Source organism: Equus caballus, chromosome 30 (genome assembly GCF_041296265.1).
Source record: "Equus caballus isolate H_3958 breed thoroughbred chromosome 30, TB-T2T, whole genome shotgun sequence".
Lineage (NCBI taxonomy): Eukaryota > Metazoa > Chordata > Mammalia > Perissodactyla > Equidae > Equus > Equus caballus.
In genome coordinates, this window is record NC_091713.1 from 12,419,845 (window position 1) to 12,441,981 (window position 22,137).

At 40.9% G+C, this 22,137-nt stretch overlaps 1 protein-coding gene across 1 annotated transcript in view; it reads right to left on the reverse strand.

The window, feature by feature from the left end:
* Positions 1-10,861: 10,861 nt before the first annotated feature.
* The window catches only part of FMN2 (formin 2), a 342,454-nt gene continuing 331,178 nt past the window's right edge, over positions 10,862-22,137 (reverse strand). The window contains exons 17-18 of the mRNA XM_023632505.2: positions 14,002-14,083; positions 10,862-12,415 (exon numbers count right to left, since the gene is read on the reverse strand). Of these exons, the coding sequence (XP_023488273.2) occupies positions 12,389-12,415; positions 14,002-14,083 (109 nt within the window). The 3' untranslated portion in view covers positions 10,862-12,388. The remainder of the gene's footprint in view (positions 12,416-14,001; positions 14,084-22,137) is intronic.

The window sequence follows — 22,137 nt, forward strand, 5'->3', positions numbered from 1 at the left end:
ACCCATGCATCTTGCCTCCAGGAACACTATGTTCTATTAAACATCTCCAAGTTGGGACCCTCTGGATGCTACTCCAATCCCATCACTTCTTGCAACAGTTGTGCCCACGTTGCTTCTGAAAGCTAAGCACTGGCGCCGGGCTTATCTTATTTTGAGATCTTGCTATTCTCAGTCCATCAGGGAGCCTAGTTTTGCAACACCATCTCCTCCTACTGTTAGCCCTGGGCTACAGACAATGGTCGTGGCTGAGCTTCTGAGTACCGCTGCTGCCCCATCACAAGCACATGCATGATCGCTTTGGTAAACAGAGACTTTCCTGGGATTATTGTTGGCTGGTGAACCACTTCTCTGAGCCCATGGATCCTTTCCTCCACCATCCACCAGGGAAGTTCCTGCATTTCTATTTCATTGACCATGGATCAGAGCTTTTGTGATCCTCCACAAATCGTGCCAGCACCTTATTATCCCATCCTTGGGGGATTTGCCACAATGTTAAATCCTGAATCCTGGGAGAGCGCTCCCATGGGGAGATCCAACTTAGCGTTGTGCTCCCCCTCCTTGATCCAGCACCCTCAGGACATAATCCCATGCTGACTTTCCTGGCTCCTGCAGCAACTTCACCCTCCTTCGTTGGCTGGCCCAGCACATCCCCAGTAGGGGTGGGCGCTTAACAACAGGCCTGTCAGGTTCAGGGAGATTGGGAAGTTTGAGATTCTCAACTACATCTCCCCAGATATTCACATATCAATTTTAGGGGTTTCACTCTTTCTCCATTAGGACCTTAACCATGTCACAGAAGACTTGCTGGAGCTAAGAATTCAAATTTCTCTGAAACAGCACTACTATGATTGAGGTCTGCCTGACTGCAGGAGTCTAGGGCTTAATTAAATACTGCCAGAGACCCTATGGTATTCATATTCTGACTGAATTGGTCATCAATCACTCTGAGTCTTTTTTTAATCTCTTTAACAAATCAATGCCACCTGGAAGTTGGTACCCAATTCCCAAGCCCTTATAGTCACGTGGTCCCTCATAACTCTTAGGCACCAAAGAATCGCACCAGCCAGGAGTCCCCCCCGCCAGCATCCCATCTCAGTTTATCCCTGGGAAAAATATCAGCAGGGCACTGTTCCAGCATGCCACGGGCCATCCTTGGCAACTGGCCGGTGAGTGATCCATCTCCAAGTCCTGTTTTAGAGTATACTTCCTTGGACCACTCCTGGAACTGCGTATCTTAGATTGGTTTCCCAAACTCTGAGACGAAGACTTATATGCAGAAGGTTTATTGGGGAGTGACCTCAGAACACAGACTTTTAAGAAAGTGAGGAAAACAGGATGGTGCAGCAGAAAAAGCAAACTTGTTGCACTTGAGGCCTCATCTGATCCTATGGGGAGTTCTGGAGCTGGGATGATGTAGGAGAGTTGTCCCAAACTGAAGCAAGGAGGACAGGCCTTTGTCTCCCACATCAGCCAGCCACTGGCTTCAGGCCATCCCCAGGAGGGGGCATGCATTTTCCTCCACTAAGGGAAACTCTTGCTGAGGGGCCAAGCTGTGAGCCATCAGCAACTGATATTTTCAGCTGGGTCAGGAGGTGCGCTGAGATGGGTGCATTGGCCCTGAAGAGGGTATTTGGGCAGAGCACTATAATAGTCACCTTATCATGTGTATTAGGGGTTGGGGAAGTGGAGTGTGGGAGGAGGGAGGAGACAGAGTAAAGAATAGAGGTGACCTTGAAAGAAAGGCAAAGGATGAGCCACTTGATTTATAAGAAATAGAAAATCGCTGACAAATTTGATGGAGGATTATTCTAGTCACATTATGCAAGATGATTGGAGAGAACAGAATCCATATCCACACAGTGGTCTAGTGTGAGAATTTTCCTGATCTTCAGTGGCTCTTGCAAGAACCTAGATTGAAGATTAGGGCCAGACAAGGTAACAGAATTGGATCTGAAAGGAAGAGACAAATATGTGAAATATTTGCAGAAATGGGGACTAAAGAGGAGCATGTTAGTGTAAGAGATGGGGAGCCCAACGAAATGAGGATCTGGTACTAGAAGGTGACGATGTAGACTTTTATAGATATGGGTCTGCAGTTATAGTTAAGTAATCTAAATAAAACTGTCCCCTTTGAAGAAATAGGACTGGAATTTGGTGAGAAGCTAGACCTGGAGAATCTGACAGAGAAGCAAAAAGATCATGACCAAATCCACGAACACAGATGAGACTTCTAACAAGAGAGAGCGAGTGAGGGAATGGAGGGCAAAGTAACCTTAGGTGATACTCCTTAAAAAGAAGAGAAAGAAGAGGAAACGAGTCACATTCTTTAGGCTATGTCTGCTCATTGCCTGACATAAAAAGTGGGGCCTTATTATCCTTCATCTCATTGACATCCCTCTTGTCCTACACAGTGCCTCTGTTACCTCACAAAGATGAGGTCCTCCTACTCAATGTGCATAAAAAACCCCAATTATTATGGCGTCAGCTTTTGGGAAAAGAAAAGAGCTTTATTGTGAGATCAATCTGCAAGGAGACAGGAGGCATATGCTCTTAGATCTGTCTCCTTGATGTAGGGCTTGGGGCAAAATTTATAGGACAAAGGGGCAGAGTGGTCTAAAGCGTGGACACGATGGATGATTGGAGGTAAGGAGAAGTGAGGTAACTGATGATCTGTGCATGTGTAGTCAAGCTTCTTGGCTCTTCATAGGACGCATGTTCACAAAATGGTGGCGTTAGCATGAACTGAGAGTTGAGTTCTCAGCCCTTTGATGTCAAAAGGGTCACTTATCAGCCATTTGCGCAGGTCTAGTTGATGGGTTGGTGGTCTCAACCAGCCTGAGCTGGACAAGGGGGGGACTCTCAGATCCTGAAAAACCACTCTTAATTACTCTGTTGATAAGATGGGGTCAGTTGAACTGGTCCTAGTGGGCCCGTGGTTATACCCCTAACACTTCCCTCCTCCTGCGCCTCTCTACTCTTTGAGCAGTGCCACTTCTGATGAAGCACGGATGGCCTGAACTGCACCTCCAGTTCCAATTCCTGAAGGGAAGCAGAGTGTGTTTACTAACCAGGCACACAGAATGTCTTCCTAACCCCCACCTCCATCTTTAAAATTCTGCTGCCGGGACATTCTTCATCTAACAAGACCATAGCTCTGTAAGAGGATGAAATCGTTAATGTGTGGGGAGGAGATACTGGATACCAAATTATGAATTGGGTGTCTAATCAAGGCTGGAAACTTTAAATTTTATGTTTGAAAGTCTAGCAAAAAGGTTTGAGAGTTATCTAAATATTTACATCTGTAGTTTCTTGCTTTCTGTTTTTGTTTTTGTGGTGGTATATATTTTTTAAAATTTTTGTTTTATTTGAGGAGCCAAAAAATATACAACTTGTATTACGATAGGCACCACACGTCTATTTTTCCACGAACTAGAAGGCACTCTGTTGATGAGGTCTATTTCTGGATGTGTCCTGGAATTCTGTAAGCTAAATATTAAAATTCTTGATTCTCATTCTTTGAAAAAATGAGCTCCCTAAGTTAAGGATATGTGGACAAGTTACAGACAGTATTTATATCATGAAATATATGGATATGAAATATCAAGTATTATGGGGCCCAACTTAGATTAATTGAATCCCATTATAATATGGTTTACTATAACATAGTAGAAGCATATTGCCAGTTTCTGACTCCAAAAGTCTAAACCCAACAGAATAATCTCATTGTTGATTAGCCTGTAAGGTGTGGGTTGGTCCTGTGATCCACTGCATGGATTAAAAAATGATATTAATCTCTGGAAAACTTTACATTATATGATAAGATTATAGACATAAATTAGAAACATTAACGTAAAGTCAACGAGGGCAATATGAAGTAACTCCAAAATTGAGGTGAAAGGGGGTTTTGCATAAAATTACTAAAATGGGCCATTGTGAAATCAAAAGCCCAGTGTTACTGTAACAATCAGACCACCATAGGAGAAAATGTGCCCAGTGGTCTACAGACCACCCTGACTTTTTTTTCCTTCCTGCAATAGACAAACAGGGTTGATTCCCCAGCCTAACGAATCTCCATAGTGGTCGAGTGTGAGAATTTTCCTGATCTTCTTTGGCGAGGATATCTGATAGAGTTGCTACAGTCATGTGCAAACATCATAAACTTCCCAGAGCTTATTGTCTCCTTGATTCAACAGAACTGACCAGACAGGTGTCATTTGATATTTAAAATGTGATACATTCGAAAAAGCTAATTATAGCATATTTCTATATTGACTTATTTTTCACATTGTGCAAACTCCCAAAGAAACAAAGGAAAAAACAGTGAAAAAGATCTCTCTTTCACCTACCCCGTGGCCCACCAGTTTCTCTTCTCCAGAAGCAACTAATACTAGCAGTTTCTTGTGAATGTCTCGGGATATTCTAGGCACATTAATTTCTGGATTCAGTAATCACATCATCCTCATTCTTACATAAAGGGGAGTGCCTTATACACATTGTTTTGCTTCCTGATTTTGTTCGCACAAAAATGACAAAGATATAAGCTTTTAAACGGATTTTTCCCCTTAAAATGTTGTACATCTTCTATCTCAGTACATAAAGTGCTTTCTTTTTTTAAAAGTGCATTCTTTCTTTTTAAAAGCCTGCATATGACCTTATTATTCAGAAGTTTCCAACATTTTGCTATTACAAATACTTATTGTCACTTTCTAATACATTTAAAACACAGTTGGGCCAGTTTCTCTTTTCACAGCCCTTTTTGTCCCCAAACTGTTCATGGCTGTTCTTGTTCGTTTATTTTTATGTTTTAACTTTAAAGTCAGCTTCTGCAGTTCTCACACCCTGCACACCCCCAAAACACCTATTCTGTTGGTATTTCTATCTGCGTTGCATTAAACTTATAGACTCATTTAGGGAGTACTGACATTGTAGGTGATATGCCTATTTTTTGTGTCTCACTTATTTTCACATAGATCTTACACATTTCCTACTGTATTCATTCCAAGCTTCATCTTTTTTGGTTACTACCTAAAGTGGTATCGTTTCGACACTGTTTGTACATATCAAATTTCTTGATTTCTGTATGTTAATCTTTTGCCTAGTTAATTTACCACATTCTGTTATCACGGCTAGTGATTTTTTGATTATTTTCCAGGTATATAATCTAATAAACAGCAAATAAAAATTATTTTACCTCCTCTCTTTCAATTTTATATCTTTAGGTTTTTTTCTTTCACTGTCAGAAGAGTGATAAATAGCAAAGGTGAAAGTAGACATCCTGGTCTTGTCCCTATTTTTTTTTTTTTTGAGGAAGATTAGCCCTGAGCTAACTACTGCCAGTCCTCCTCTTTTTGCTGAGGAAGTCTGGCCCTGAGCTAACATCCACGCCCATCTTCTTCTACTTTATACATGGGACACCTACCACAGCATAGCTTTTGCCAAGGGGTGCCATGTCCACACCCGGGATCCGAACTGGCGAACCCTGGCCTGCCGAGAAGCAGAACGTGTGAACTTAACTGCTGCACCACCAGGTCGGCTCCTCTTGTCCCTATTGTTAATGGGAACATTTCTAATGCTCCCATTATGCTCCAGGCTGACTTTGCCTTGAGGTATTTCATCATTTAAGGACCTACTCATGTCATTCAGACTTTTTCCATCAAAAATGATGCTGAATTGCTTGAATGAATTTTTAGCAGTTGGAGGATAGACGTCTTTTTGCAAATCCAACTTGTCTGTTCAATTTCTCATTTAGGCCTCTTCCCTGCTTCTAAAAAAATAAACCACATAGGGGGAAGCTGCTAATACCAATTGGTGTACCGAGGTCCATTATTGCAAACGCAGGCTTTGGGAGGTCACAACTAAGGCTATGACCTCACCTTGGTGAAGTGAATGAACTTTGCTGGCTTTTTCTGAGATGTGCCTCGACGAGCATCCTCTCTCAGCCTCCTCCCACACCCACACAGTTGGAAGATCTTCCATATATTTTGTGGTTTGGGTTTTCGATACCTCTAATTTTAATCAAAGATGTAGTTTGCATTTTTGCTCCCTTTTGCTTGGGGATGATTTCTGAGAGGAGAAGGGGTAAATGCTCCCTTTATCACACCATTTTAAAACATTAAACTTCCTCCTATTGCTTTTGATTATATAATTGAAGACATATTTCATGGGAAACAAATCCCAAAAAATACAACCTCCAAAGGTCTGAGTTTACTAATTGGCTGGGAAGTGGAAATGATAATGACAAGCTGGCGTAACACGAGCAATGGTTGCACAGGGTTTCTAGAGCCTGTTAGCAACAATTCCTTCCCCAAGTCCTCCTGTCTACCATCCACAATCATTTCTCTTTTTACCATACTTTGTTTTTTCTTACCTTTCTGGCCTTTAGTTGAATTGATCCTTTTTAAAAATTCCCTCTTTTTAAATTATTTCTATTCTTTTAAAGAATATCCCGAAAATTTTAACATATTTATTTCATATTTTTTGTAACAAAGTCTAAACCTAGTCAATATCATGGTCTTCTCCCTGTCTTTTTTTCATCATAGCACCTAAAGCTTACATAGCACATGAACATAGGGTGAGCAGCATTTGCACGGGGATGATACCGGCTTATGGAGGTTTTCCTGGCATAATACTTTCTCTCTGAAAGATATTCTGGTTTGAAGAATAAATTTTTGGTCACCCTCCTTAAAATATCATAGCATCTGACGCTATTTTACATAATTTTTTGTTTGTTGCCCTCACTGGAATGTAAGTTCCATGAGGACTGAACATTTTTCTGCTTGTCCACTACTCCCCAAGCCTACAACAGTTTCTGGCACATATTAACCACTCTATACACATTTTGTGAATTAAATGAGTGCGTAGACTAAGGCAAGGTCCTTAGCATGCTTGAATTATCCCCTGAATTTCTCCCAGCCATCTTGTTATTACCTAACATTTTAGCTCCCTTTGTAAACACAAACATTAGGCATAGTTGTCATTGTTCACCATCTTGAGTTGGTTTGTCTCACCAATTTCTGTGCTCTCTGTGATTTCTTATATCCGAACCCTTCACTGTCTCCAGGTTTTTCCCTTGCTGAAATATGCCCTTTAGCAGACCTTTGTGTAAGGTGTTTATGTAGCAAACTCTTAGTTTTTATATGTCTGAAAATATTCATCTCCCCTTCCATGTGAATGATGCTTCAGCTGGGTATAGTGGTCTCGATTCACTGCTTTTCCTTACACAATCTGAAGATAAGACTTACTATTTGCTCACATACTTGTTGCTGAAGACAAATCTGCACTCAGTATTATCATCATTCCATTGTAGGTGATGTGACCTTATGTTACAGAAACCAAAGTGGGTTCCCTCCACCAGAAGTAGTTGTCACACAGTACGGTGTATTTACAGCAAATGGGAGACCATGCAGAATCATTTCCAGAGTCATGGTGTCCCCAAACAAAGGGAAACAGGGACATTTATTTTGGATGGGGAATGAATAGTCAAACGGGAGAAGCAGGCATTCTCTTGCGCAGGCTCAGGTGGAACCATGCTTCCGTATATGCTGCAGGTTACGGTAACAAGGCCTAAGCTCCTCCTGGAGAGATCTTAGCATTCAAAATAAGACAAAGGAGATAGGTGCAGCTCCTGTGGAGGCCTGGTCTGGTGATTGCATCTCCTCAACATAAGGGAAAAAAATTTGGAAAAATAGTTAAATTCTTCTGAACCCACCCTTAAGTTCCTCAGGGCAATTAGTTGGTGACACTTTCTTTCTGCGGGTTTTGAAAATTTCTCTTTATCTGGCTAGAGATTCACTTTGACTTTTCTAGGTTCAAATTTATTGGTATTTATCCTGCCTGGCACTTATTTTGCATTTTTAAGCAGATGATTCATGTCTTTCTGATTTTAGAAATTCTCAGCCACTGTTTCTTCAATCCACTGTCTCTGCCGTTTCCTTTAGTTTCTCCCTATGGGATGCTTCTCAAGTTGGAGTCTCTCAGCCTATCCTGTATCTCTTGTAATTTCTCTTACACATTTAAAAATACTTTCTCTGTGATATGACGTCAGTGAATTCCTTAGCACTACCTTCCAAATCACTAATTGTCTCTTAATTTGTGTCTATCTAGAATTATGCACTTACATAATTTTTTCTATTTCAATGATTATATATTTCAAATTCTTTGCAGGTGCTAAAGATAATTATTATTACGTCATTTAAATTTTGCCCTCTGGTTGCATCTTTGAAGGTGAGTTCACTTCTGTTTATTGGGTCCATTTATTCTTTCTTATTGCCAATTTTCCTCGTGCTTTAGGAAAGCTGGTTTGCAGACCCACCTCGGGAGGGTGCTCACACTTTCTCCTCTTACCTCTTTATATCTAGTCATTTTCTGCCCTTTCCATCCATTCCCAGTCCAGAACCAGGCTTTTTTGGTGGCACCGGGCTCCTGTGTGGCAGTGGCATTGGAGACATTGCAGATGTAGACTTGGGCCATCAAGTTAGCTGGCCTGTTTGCCCCACTGGGCTTTCTCCTGCCACCACATGCTGCTTTGTTAGCATCTCCACTGGCAGCCACTGAAGCTGTTTTCAGTTGACTTTCCCTGGTAGGTAAGCCCCACATCCGTGGTAGTGAGCTTGGTTTGGTTTCCCTCCCAAAATGGAGCATGATTAGTTCGCATTACCCTCTAGGGAGATTCCTCTCTCCCTCCCTCATTACTGGTTTGTTCTCTATTGTTCTCTTAGTAGGTAGGAAAGGAGTGTTAAAACCTCCAACTATGATTATGGAATTATTTCTTCCTTAATTCGATCAAATTTCACTTCATTAATTTCAAAGCTGTTATCAACACACATGCATTTATGACTACTTGTGTCTTTCTAACTAAAGTGTTTTTAGCAGACACCATAATCTGCCTTTTACAGTGTTTAGCCCATTTATATGTAATTATTGAAAAGGTTTTGTTTACGACTACCATCTTGCTGTTTGTCCTTTGTCCCTTCTAATTTTGTTGTCCCTGATCCTCCTTTCCTGTCCTCTTTTGAACTATTCGAGTACACTTTGAATTCCATGTTAATGCATCTACTGGCTTTTTAGTTATACTTCTTTCCATCGCTTTTTAGTGGCTGCACTCATGGTTCTAACATGCACTGTCAGAGTTTACATCCTTCACTTTGCACAGCCTGTTGGAGTTAATATTGTCCCACTTCATGTAAAATGCAGAAATCTTGCAAGTTCTTCCCCCCCCCGTGCCATCCTTTATAATTGCCTTATGTATTAATTTACATATGTTATAAACTCTTCAAGACAAATGCTGTATATTTTTTGCTTTAAACTGTGAGCGTTTAAAAGAAATTAAAAGCAAAATCACTAGTTTTTTATATTCTCCTAGGCATTTACTACTTCCGGTACTTAGTATTCCTTCCTGAAGATACACGTTTTCCTTTGCTTTCATGTCCCTTCAACGTGAAGCACTTTCTTTAACACTCCTGCAGTACAGGTGTGCTGGTGCCAAATATCGTCGTTTTCTTATACATGCAAATGTCTTTATTTCACCTTCACTCTTGAAGTATCTTTTCATAGGATACAGAATTCTAGTTGACAGGGTCTCTCCCCTGCCAGGACTTTAAAGATATTGTCCCCCTGTCTTCTGGCTGGTCTGGCAGATGCTGGCTGTCTCGTGCAGCACCATCACTGAAGCCAGGCCACTCTTGTCTTACAAGTTCAACTCCCCCCACCGCAGAATCTGCCTCCTTTGTTCATTGTCCAGAGCCTCCAACTGGTTGCTTTCATATTTTCTTTAGAGTTTATAGTTACCTCTTTTCTACATTGCTCCCCAGAGTTTTAAATAGAAAACTGAATAAATCACTCCATTCCATATAGTGTATTCCATTTATTATTTACACGTATTATGTTTGAAGGGCAATAGGGAGGTGTCAGTGGGGAGAGTCTCTTCTTGAAGTGCTGTTTACTTTGACTTCTGCAATTTTACTTCTCTGTGGTTCTCAGCTTTTAATTCCTTGGCTAATCTTCCTGAGGTTTCTTTTATGACCTATTTCTTTTTCTCTTTTAAACACTGGTTTAACCTGACCTCAATTAGTTTTCTTTTTTTAATCTATTCCTGATTTCCTAGGCAATTCCAACAATCTACTTGATTTCAACTACCTCCTGAATGCAGATGGTTCTTACATCAAAATGTCCAGAATTGAAGCTCTCTCATGAGTTCCTGATCAATATCCTCCATCTAATAGAAACATCCAACTGGGCGTCCAGCACACATTATGGATCCTTCATTCCCCTTCTCTCTGGAACTTCTCCTTTCTCTTCCTCTCATTTATTTAGTCACTACATCAATCAATCTTTATTGAGTACCACATACTGCATTTAATGTTACAGATTTAGAACTGAGGGAAAAAAGCCTTTATCTTTCTGGATTTAAATTTGAGTGGGTGGCAGACCATACACTAAAACCACGTAACTATACGCTAGCAACAGGCAGTGATAAGTGCTAGGAAGAAAATGAAGCCCCAAGCCCTCCCCCACTTAATCTGTATCAAATGAATTTTTGCACCTAATTTCTAACTTTTGGAAAAAGGATTTCTCAAATATTAATATATTGGTGTTCATAAGTGGAAAATACTTCTTCCTTCAAATTGCATAAGGAAAATTTCAACCTTTATCCAAAATGTTTTGATGTAGCAGAATGATTACCTCTAAAAATAAGCATTCCTCAAATAGTTAAGTATTTACTGTTAACAACTGTTAAGTCTGAAATAAGAACTTTTAAAAATCTTCAAATGCGGAGAATCTAACTTATTTCCCCCCAGTGTAAAGTATGATGGCTGCATTTTGCAAGTATCCTTAGGCAATATGCAAACAATAGGCATAAAACTCTTTTATTATTCATTTTATTTTCATATAAATTAACATCCTAGAAAAATTGAAATAGAAACACTAAATACAGTATTGCACATAGCGATCTTTGTTAAATGCCCTATTATTTCATTGAAGGATGGTAATATACACATTGAAGAGCCTGAAGGGGACAGGAAAACTACAAAACAACAACTAAAAAACCACTACTGTTCCTTTGCACTTAAACTACAAACTAAAAGGTAAGAGACCATATTTTACATAAATACAAACAAAGTTATGATTCAGAACATGTTCTAAAATTTTAAGTTGCTTTCCATAATTGGTTTTCAATAGCAATAAATTCTCCTCTGTGTCCACAACCATAACTCCCAACAAATATCATTAAAAGAATCAAAAAAACAAGCCATTAATGTTAGACAGAACCATCGCAATGCATCATGAGCTGACTTTAAAGAACTCTCAGAAAGAGTGAGAGATACACTTTTCCTCCCTCAAAGTAAAGTAAAATAAAATGCTTTCCTAGCCTCCTTGAGACACTGAATCACGACATACTCATTTTACAGCTTTGAATCACCTGCCGTAACACATCAAGCCAACCCCAGCCATGTCACAACACTCAGGCAGGTATGTTTAATGAAGAGGTTCCAGAGAGATTCCAATCCATCCAAAACCTTATTATTATCATTTTTTGCCAATAATTAGTCATGTTTGGCAATTTTATGAGCATCATTTATTTAAATTCCTTCAAAATATTGAGTCATGTTTTCTTTGTGAAGGGCAATGGTAAATGCTATAGAGTGGAAAATCTTTAGTTCAATTTACTTTTGCTGCAATTCTGTTCTCAAAGAACGAAGTCTGATGAAAGCCTTCATTAAACTTAAAACTCTGGCTCCTGCCTATATGAAATGATTTATAGGGAAGGGTTTTCCTTCTGCTGTATTTTTTTCTATTGATTATCTGACTTGAGTAAAAAAATGATTATCTTCTTTCACAAATATATAGTTATGGAGAGCAACCCAACAGTTGGGAAAGCCTTGATTATGAGATATAAATGGTACTTAAATTTTAAAATAGAAAATTTATATTGTAGACATGAAACTGATACAAACAATTCACTAGAAATAACATTGTAACCATAAGTCTAAACGCAGTGATGGGGAGCACTGGTTGTCAGTGGAATGGGAGGTGTTCTGCTGTGAGAGGGAATATCCCACAAAAGTAAATTTCAGGTTAATGTTTAGCATGTTCAGAATGAATGCAGATACTGCCTCTTACAACATGCTGTTTTGGTCTATTGGTATAATACCATAAACTTGACAAAAAAGAAAAGGTGTTAAATTCTCCACTGGTCTACTGCTTTTGCATTTTTATATGAATGTACAATAAAATTCAACCATCAGTGAACTGTCCAGAAAACACAAAGATTATGCAAGAGGTCAAGAAGAAAGACGATCAAAACGGTGCAGGTTCCTCCCCGCCCTCAGGTCAGCTGAATGTTGTGGAAGTGGCTGCAGGGACTCGTTTTCGCTCTGCTTTTCATTGTTCAGGTTTTCATGCTTATTTTTGCTTTCTAAAATAAAAGTACCAGATAAAAGTTACAGTTAGAAAGAAGAACTTTTAAAAAGGGATGGAATTTAGAATAGCCCACACAAGATCTTTCCCTTGTTTGGATCCAATTCTTTGGGAAAATGTTAAAGATCTACCAGCTTGTAAAGGAAAAAAAAAAATAAGTAGAATCTGCTCTATCTTTTAGAATTTTCTCCAAGACAAATCATCAAATATTTTTTAAGAAAAAAAAAAGCTTTTTAAAAGTTAGCTTCTAATCGATGTGAAAGGGTGCCAACTCACTTTTCTCGTTTCCAGTGCTGAGCACAAATATATAAATATGAAAACTGAACTGGCTGCTTCATTTCGTGGTTAATGTGATTCAACTCTCTTCCATCCTTAAAATAGCATGATTGAGGTTAACTAATAAATAATTATTTCTCCTCATTCAATACTCCTTTAAGATCGTACTTTAATCAAAAAGACAGAAAATAAACTAAACCATAATAGAATACTTGTCATTTGATAGGATTAATTTTGATACAGAGAAACTGAAGGGAAAAATATCCCTTTTTTTTTTTTTGGTGAGGAAGATTGGCCCTGAGTTAACATCTATGCCAATCTTCCTCTACTTTACATACGTGATGCTGCCACAGCATGTCTTAATGAGCAGTGTGTAAGTCCATGCCTGGGATCCAAATCTGCAAACCCCAGGCGCAGAAGTGGAGTGCATGAACTTAACTACTATGCACTGGGCCAGCCCCAAAAATATCTTTTAACTGGAGATGTAATGCCTAACTTTTTCTAAATAGGGCTGTTTAATCATATCCCCATTTGGGTTATTTTAATATCTTTTCCATTTAGATAATATTAGACATTGAATTCAAAATGCTCCTATTTGAAGGCAGAACTCAACTTTTCATTTAAAACAGCAGCATGTACTTACTCTGTGGCACCAAGCCATAATCTCTCAAATCATTGATCAAAACATTGACAGTATCACAAGGGAAAACCTGTTATCTTCACCAAGCCCTTCCCTCCCAAGGTGCACGACTTGGGCCTTTTATTTTAAAGGACGAAGTGGGCAAAGAAGAAACTTAGATTAGCTTGTTAAACTCAGTCTATTGGCTGACAGCTGTAACAGCCACCTCTGTAGAAACATCTGTGGGTACAAAGCAGGTCTGAGCCCCCTGGTCTGAGCAAAGGCCAGCACCACGCTTGGCATTTCCCATTGTGTTTTAGATCCCGGTGGGCTAATCCAGCTGTCACGGCCCCTCCGGGCTCACAGGCAGCCCAGTGCTGTGATTGCGTGCAGCGAAGAAAGTGAAGGTGGCCCCAGCTCCCCCCACACACCGTCCACATATGCATTTCCTTTGTAGATTTATCTTGATTCTTAAGCTTCAAATGCTGAATACTGAGACTCTCTTAGCCTTTGGGGCTTGATTAAAGGCATAAGGACGAGGAGATTCTTTAAGTCAGAGCTCATTATTTATTCAAACTTAAGAGGAAATTTATTAACTTATTATTATATGAGTTTCTATATATAGTGAAAACAGTGTTTAAAAGCCAAAGAAAATCACAAGTTAAAAAAAGCAAAAGTTAAATACTCACAATTCCGGAGTCATGCCTTGGTTTTATTTTATAAAGTGATTTTCCCTTCTTCTGCCTACACACCTCTTCGGCTTCTCTTACTCTGGGGGAGAGAAGACATGTATATTTAAACAAAGTCTTACTAGATCACTGCAATCCACTTTGCAGTCAACTCAAGGATCTGCATTCTTGGAGAAAATAAGATGACATACACAGCAATGTTATCCGACATTGGATTTAAAACACAGAGGCTACAGGCTAATTCATCCAGGGGTTCCTAACTTGGGAGCAAAGGATGTCGAATGGAATTGGATACAAACACATTAATATTTTTGTGTACACATTGCATCCTATATTAAAGGAGTCTTACAGACAATAAAGTAAAGAAATAGCTCTCATTTTCAGGCGAGGGTACTAGATTGGCTCCATTACATAAATCAAAAGCATTAAAATAATTAAACAAACGGTATCAGATAAAAACTCATATGCTTACTTAAAATAACTTCAGATGCACTTGTCCCCATCATACTTGCCCATGCGCGAGAGTCATTTACAATGAGCATTGGGGCAGCTTTTACAAAACTGAGCCTCATCAAGCATGGGAACCAATCATTTAATTGAAATGGAAAACAGAGAGTGAGCCATGATAACGTTTCAACACTTCTAGGATTTCGTTTTAAACTCATACTCCAAGGAGCAGACTGCAGTCACCAGAGGGGCGGTTCAAAGAGCAGGGTATTCGGGCAGAAGCTCTGCTGTAAGTCCTGGCTCTGCCCTTTGACACCGAGTGAAGCCCTCACATCACTGACCCGTATAGTCCCGCGAATTATAAAAAGGCTCAACATTATCTAATAGCATTACTACACAGTTACTGTAAAAATAAAAAAAATTCATTTAAAAAGTTCTTTATAAACTGTAAAATACTATAAAAAGTTACATATAAGTGTTTTCATTAAACAAACAGTAAGAAATCTGTAAACTGGGATCTATTAAAAAGGGGTGCCATAAGAAGGAAAATAACCTAGCAGGTTAATTTATTTTTCAGTATCGTGATTTTCCTTGGGAATTAAAAACGGACTATTTCAGGAGAAACTAAAAAGGCCATGACGTCTCAATGAAAGACTTTCTCTGTAGATCTTGAAGCCTGTTTCCTGAAAGAAATGAATTACAAACATATTTGTTCAGCCCAGTGGCAAAAGCTCTAATGATAGAATTCATCGTCTATGTGGCTGAATGAATCCCTGTTTTTAAACAATAGAATCAAACAAATAATCCAGAACTGCAGGTACAAGATTGATGTGACACTTTACCTTAAAGCAGGACAAATCAAAGTAATTCCTTCTGGACATAAAGGCCTGCTGGGTTGATATTGTTATTAATTCCAGAAAATGATGACAATTTAGAAGACGCTCCATTGTTTCCACTCTTACTACTTTCCACCCAAGCCATAAATTGCCTTTAATCCTTCTTCCAAACATTTGAAGACAAAAACATTTTCTCTATAACAAACCGAGGACTGCAGAGTTCCCATCTTCCTCTGAAATAGCTGCCAGTAAATTTAAGTTGAAGTATTTGGACAGGGAATTAAGGAAATTTTTTTTAGCACTTAGCCAAAATCCAGTAGATCCCCTGTTCAATTTCCTTGGAGCTCTGTAAAGCATTTCATGACATTTAAAAAAATGTACTTCACAACTATTTAGATCACCAGAGCATCTTAATTTTCTCACTCTCCTATTTATTTTGCTCTGAAAACACATTTTTATAAGCATCCTAGGAAGCTGAGTCTAATACTCACATATTTAATTTTACACAAAAACAAAGTCAGCCATTCCTTATGGCAGAGATGACGAAAACCGAGGAGCGTGTGCGTCAAAGATGCCGCCCAGGATCTTTCAGCTCATCCATTCACTTGACAATCATTTATGGAGCAGTAAGTCCCAGTCGGGCGCTGGGCTTGGCTCAATTTTATAAGGACAATTAAACTCAATGTCTAACAGGAGAGAGACACACGCAAGCAAGTAAATTACAAGGGTGCGTCAAGCACAGCCACCTAGGCTTGCAGAGGGCCAGCTGTGCCCCACAGGAGGCTCCTGGGGTTGGGGGGTACGGGTTGTAGAAACCTTTCTGGAGCAGGTGGATGGCTGAACCTCGTTTCAAAGAGAAATCTTAATTTTCCAGACTTTTCTTGTAAGGGGAAAGGGGACTGAGGGTGAAAGAAGAGAGCTATACACAGAGTACCACATGCACAGGCCCAGCTAAAGTCAAAGACACCACAGCGAGCTGAAGGGGCTGTGAACATATCTCCCTTCACTGCCACTGGACCCACGCTACTCAGGGGCAAAGTTCAAACTGGCCTTCTGGTTTATGCTTCAGTTTCTTCTGCACCTGACTCAAGTGGGGTAGTCACTGCGTCTTAAGCACCTCCAGCTATGCACCAGAATCTTGAGCACTCGCTCTTCAAAGAATCATGGGGGATCTCTTCAGGTGCAGCTCTCCAGGCCCTTGCTTCTGTATTCTGTATTCTGCTCTGGGATGCATTGATAAGCGGCACCCAGAAGAATCGGCTGCAGGCAGCTGGTGGGCCACGCTCTGAGAAACTGTGCCTGGAGCCGAGGCATTCTCCCCAAAGCCCAGCCTGGGCAGCCACGCTGCGCCCCTGGACCACCACTTCCTCACCCCTCTCTGTCCATGGCCACAGCCCCAGAGAGCGAAAACGTGCTCCCTTCAGCACTTGGTGAATCCCACCCCTCCCAGCTTCCTAGCAAATGCTGCTTCTTCCAAAAGCCAATTTCATTTCAACAAAACCCTGACAAGAAATTTTTTCAACACTTTAGGGAGGAAAAAAGAATGTGTCCCTGGAGGTGAGATACACTGCCAGAGTTGGCAGAAATAAGAAAGATAATGAGGGAGAAGCCGGGATGGCGGGGCCAAGGCAGCTGTCTGTCCGAGCGTCATCCCTCGGGCCCTCCATCGTGGCAGCGCTGTCAGCTCCGAGTTCAGGCCTCTTGAGTAACTACTCATACATGTTCCACCCCCTTCCCCTCCTGCCTCACCCTTCCTCCAGTGATGCCTAAAATTTCCCAAACTGAGTAAGAAAACGATGTTCATCTCATAACATCAAAGGCTGTAAGTGAAAGGCATGGTGGCAACAACATTTCAAACAATAAATAACAATGAGCAATACACCCTGCTGTAAGAGGAGGAGGGGAATAAAATGAGAGACAATTCTTCGTTTACAAAGAGAGACAGCAGTCACCACGAGGAGAGAGGACACCACAGCTGGGCTGCAGGACTCGGTCCTTGGCGTCCAGCTCTCGGCAGGTTGGCAGGTCTGCGCCCGGCAGACACGCCCGGGTGCTCCCTGAAGCTGCGCTCTTCCTCGGGGGCTCCAGGCGCCCGAGGCCACCGCCAGGGCATTTGTCAATAAGACCGAGCACTAGGAGAGAACTAACAAGGCAGGGGAAAATTTGCGGATGACATCTTTGATAAGTTTATTCTAACAGTCGAGACTTCTAGTCAGCCACCTCGACGACAGACGGAAAATATGGTCAAAACCAAAGCATATAATAATGAAAAGAAAGTTCTTCACTCATCACTTTTAGTGGTTTTGGAAAACAACACAGAAAGCAGAGACTAGAAAACAGGAAATGTCACATTATTTTTTAGACAGAAGAGGAGGATACTAAACAGTATACAGTGGCTGTGAGAGTTGTTTATGTGCCTATTTTGCAGTAATGTGAAACTTTAGAAACAAAACTATGTTGAACAAATTCCGAAAGTATATGCTTATCCATTAAATGGAGGACCAAAGGTAATCAAAGAATACGAGGGCTTCTTTATCTTTCAAGGGAGAGTTTAGTTATAGGAAATGACCAGAAGGCACGTGGAAGCGGTTTGTCAACAGAGCAGGGGACCAATGTGAGCAACACGGCTTTTGTCACAAGCAAAGTTTCGCTCTGGCAGTAGTCACCGAGAGTGAATGACGGACACCCAGAGAATGGGACCTTGTGCCATTCAAGGGCCAACCTTCTTATCACCAATTGTGAATGAAGTCTTTTTGAAAAAACTAACCTTGAAATTTTTTAACTGTCTGAATTTCCCTGGCGGCCTCGCCCTCGCGCCCCCGCCCTGCTGTAATGGCTGATGCAGGCCTCCTCAGGCCACCACGGCCGGCCACCCTGCACCCAATTTACATCCCATCCCCTTCCTAAGTTTTGCTTCTGTCTAGGACGGCAGGTTGTGATCACTTCTCGCCAGCGCCAGCATGCCTGCCTTAAGCAGAGCCTCTGCCTTCTTTTAATAATTTCTGTCTTCTCGAGAGAGGAAAGCCAGCGAAGTAAGTAATTTCGGTGGGCCTCCAATTACAGCAATAACTCCGAGTTGAGCTTGAGCTAAAGAAGAAGGTTCCTGGACTTGGAGGCAGTAATTTCAGCTGTCACGGGGCTTCCCCTCCCGCTGCACCTCCCACATACCTCAGGTTTCGCAGCTGTGTCTGCAAGGTTAGGCAGGCCAGAAGTCTGACTTACAGATAGGTAGTGTAAGAGTCTAAGGTGTTGCAAAGGTCGCTATATTGCACCACCCAACCTGCTTTATTCAGCAAGTTGCCCATGAGGACAGAAAGTAATACTGGAAAGAACGTAAAACCTGAAACTCAAGCTTATCAAGGTAAAGAAGTGTGACACCATTAACCGGTACTGGCAGATTCTGCGATGCTACAACCACCCACAGGATAAGAAGAGAGGGATTTAGTGAGGAATATGACTACGAGATCATCCCTCGGGTGAATCGTTTTCTAGGGCCTGCGCAAAAATGACCAGAGGAAAACAAAACATCTCTAAGTACTAAAGTTTAAATTTATTTAAAAAAAAACTCGTATTACATTTATGTACTAAAGTGTAACCTAAAAAACTAGTTAAATTTCAATACGTCTCTACAGATTTTTTATTCCTTACATGCCAAACACTGGAAGTTGTAACAACTTCATTTAGTTTTAAGATATTAAGCTTAGAAGTAAATTATAAGCATAGAAAATGTGAGTCTAGGAGATTGAGAATATATTATAGAGAAGACAATGGTAAGTGATAGAATGAAAAATACTTTTTATCACAGAATTTGTTGAAACTAGGTTAAATTCCAAATATTATATTTATTTTGGTATTTTTAAAACAAATGGAAAGTTTTTCAAATTTTGTCCTTAGAAGAACTGGGCTCATCTACACCAGCGTTATTCTAAACAAAGACAGTGTTTTCTTATTTCTCTCCTAATAAAGATGTATTTTCTCTGCACTTTCCCTCCCTCACCCCAGACCCATTTATTGTCAGGCAAACATATACAGAAAGTTCAGTGTGATTAAGTTTAAAGACAGTGTGCGAGATGAATAAGGGAGATAGCCTCTGGCACAGATACAGAGAAAGGAAACCAGACATCCCTGCAGCCCGCAGGCAGAATAATTTTTATCTACCTTCTAGACCAAACGCCGGGCTGGCCACAGTCTTATCAAGAAAACAGATAGGCTCCCGTCATTCAGTCGAATGAGAAAGGGGGCCATTCGTCTGCCACTAAGCATTAATAATTTGGTCTAAACAAGTAGCTGTGGCAGACGGATTCATTTCCTGCTGGCTCCAACCCGGCTTGCTGGGAGCAGCCTGATTCCTTACTGGAGTCTACAGCCGTGAGGGACTTAAGTGCAGCCTGGCGCTGGGATGTCACATGTCTGAGGTCCTAAGACGGCGGACATGGACCTTCTAACAACAAGCTAAGAGTTGGCGTGATTATCATTATGACCAGTTCACAATGTACTTCACTGAAACACAACACCACCCTCAAGAGAAAGGGAAAAAAAGACAAACACACACACACACATAGTTGTGGGTCTCTCGCCAGGTAAAGACGGATGTATTAGAGGCCATGTGGAATTAAAGATGATTTGAGGAGGGGGTTGTTCCTGGCTTTGTCCTCTCTCCTTTATAATCTCAGTGATTTAAAATACACACACACAAACCCACAAAACCCCTGAAAATATAATGAGAACAATCGACCAAAATGTCCCTCACCATTACCTCAAGTGGAAAGAACTTAAGTTTCCTCAGGCACATATTTCAGACTTTGAGATGAATTTCTGAATTTCAGTCCTGACAACCTCCGACTTTTTCAGAGAAAACCTCAAATGCTTACGGAGAGCAATCAGAATGAGCGCAAAGGAGCTCCTGACTCAAGGAAAACAAGCTTTAAAAAAACCTTCGAGTTGCTTGACGTGACAGGAATGTGGCTCAGTGACGGACACCAAGAGCTGAAGGAGGACGTGCTGTACAGTCCAGAGGGCCCGGCCCCACTCACTGGGGCTGTGGGGCCAAGAGAGATGACTTATACACCTCGTAGTCCCCTCACTTCACTGTAATCCACGAGGGAAGCCTGCCACTTTTATCAAAAATATGAGCTGAATTTTGAGGAATATTCGTAGTCCAAAATCTAGGATTCCACGACAATTAGACACACATGTTCTATGTTCTAAAAACCACAAATACATTCTTCTCATGAACATAAAGCCAATAAGCAGAGATGGTGTACATCAGTGTTTCTTGAAACTATTTTTGTGGAGTATACATGGGTGAAAAAAGATGTCATTTATTCGAAGGAAACACATTTCAACCAATCCACTCAATTTCTTATAGTCTGAATCTCTTTGATGACTGTCTGAGAGTCTATAAATGCAGAATATTATAACTCATGAATGAGCTACCTCAGAAGAAAGCTTTTCCCCATAGTCTTGGAATGGTTATCGGTGAGGAAAGATGAGGAGCATTTCAGAGCAAACAAAACAAAAAATTCACACACACACACACACACACACACACACAAACACATCATTATTCACATCAGCCTCTCCACTGAGTCAAAAAGCTGTCAATTCTTTCCTAAGTGGCAAATCCACCTCCACCAGTGTTTTCTAGTCCTTACTCTCGTCCACCATGCTAATGACTGATAGGGTTAGTTCACTAGTCACTAATTCTTTAAGTTCTCTTATCCTTTGGTCCTCAGAGAACTTGTGAGTTTTCCAGCTATCTTTCTTTACATGCTTCCTTAATCTCTTTTGCTGCTTATTTGTTAACCCTCACCCCAATGCTATTTCCCCCCCAGGGCTCTAATCTTGACTCTAGTATCCACAGGAAAGCTCCCCTTTATAATCCCAACTATCGCTGCTGTGCTGAAGACGCTCGGATGCATACCTCTAGCTCTGACCTTTCCCCCAAGCTCCAGCTCCTAGTGGACATTCTTCTCCTCTCCCCACCTGGGCCTTGGTTAAGAACATAGCCCTTCACTCTCCAAACTCTGTCTCCCCGTCTTCACCACCCCCTCCAAGCATATGCAAATGGTTAACAAGTTCTGTTATTAATTATTCCTTAGTAACGATTTTAAAATCTGTCCCAACCTCTCTAATTCCATCGTCCCTGATTACTTTTCAAGCCCCCTCCTTGTGTCACCTGAACCACTGGCATCCCCTGCAGACAGGCTTCCACGTGGGTCTAATCCATCTTTCACAAATGTCCTAAACGTGGGAATCACCTGAACCAATTACCCGTTTGTCAAGAAAAAACTGTTCAAGTTCCTGAGTGAGGTATTCAAGGCCATTTACAACTAACCTATTTTCTCTTCAGTCTCTACAACGTTCCATGGGCTCCAGCCATCCGGAACCATTCCCCACTCCTACGGAGGTCTTTGCCAAATCTGTTCCTCTGGGACGGCCCATTCTTTTTTCTCTTCCTCCCATGGGTCCTTCAAATTCAGCTCAAAACTGGCTTCCTATGGGAAGTACTCCTGACGTGCAGGCAGGCTTATGCATGCAGTCCCCTCTGCTTTCATGACTTTCATTTTAAAGAAGACCCGTGGCTATTCATTTATCGGTCTCTGCCTTATTGAACAGGAAGCCCCTTGAGATTAGGGATCACGTGTATCACTTTGACATTGCCAGGGATAATAAAAAAGCTCACACAGGTAAGTACTCACTAGATACTAGAAAAAGAACTGACTCAGTGAGTGAATGATGACGAACAGGGACACTAAAATTAAGCTAAGAAAATCACAGAGAGAGATTTTGGCAAATAACTAGGCCTTGGATGGACATCTCTTGTTTTTGCGCCCTTCCTCTGGCAAACTCT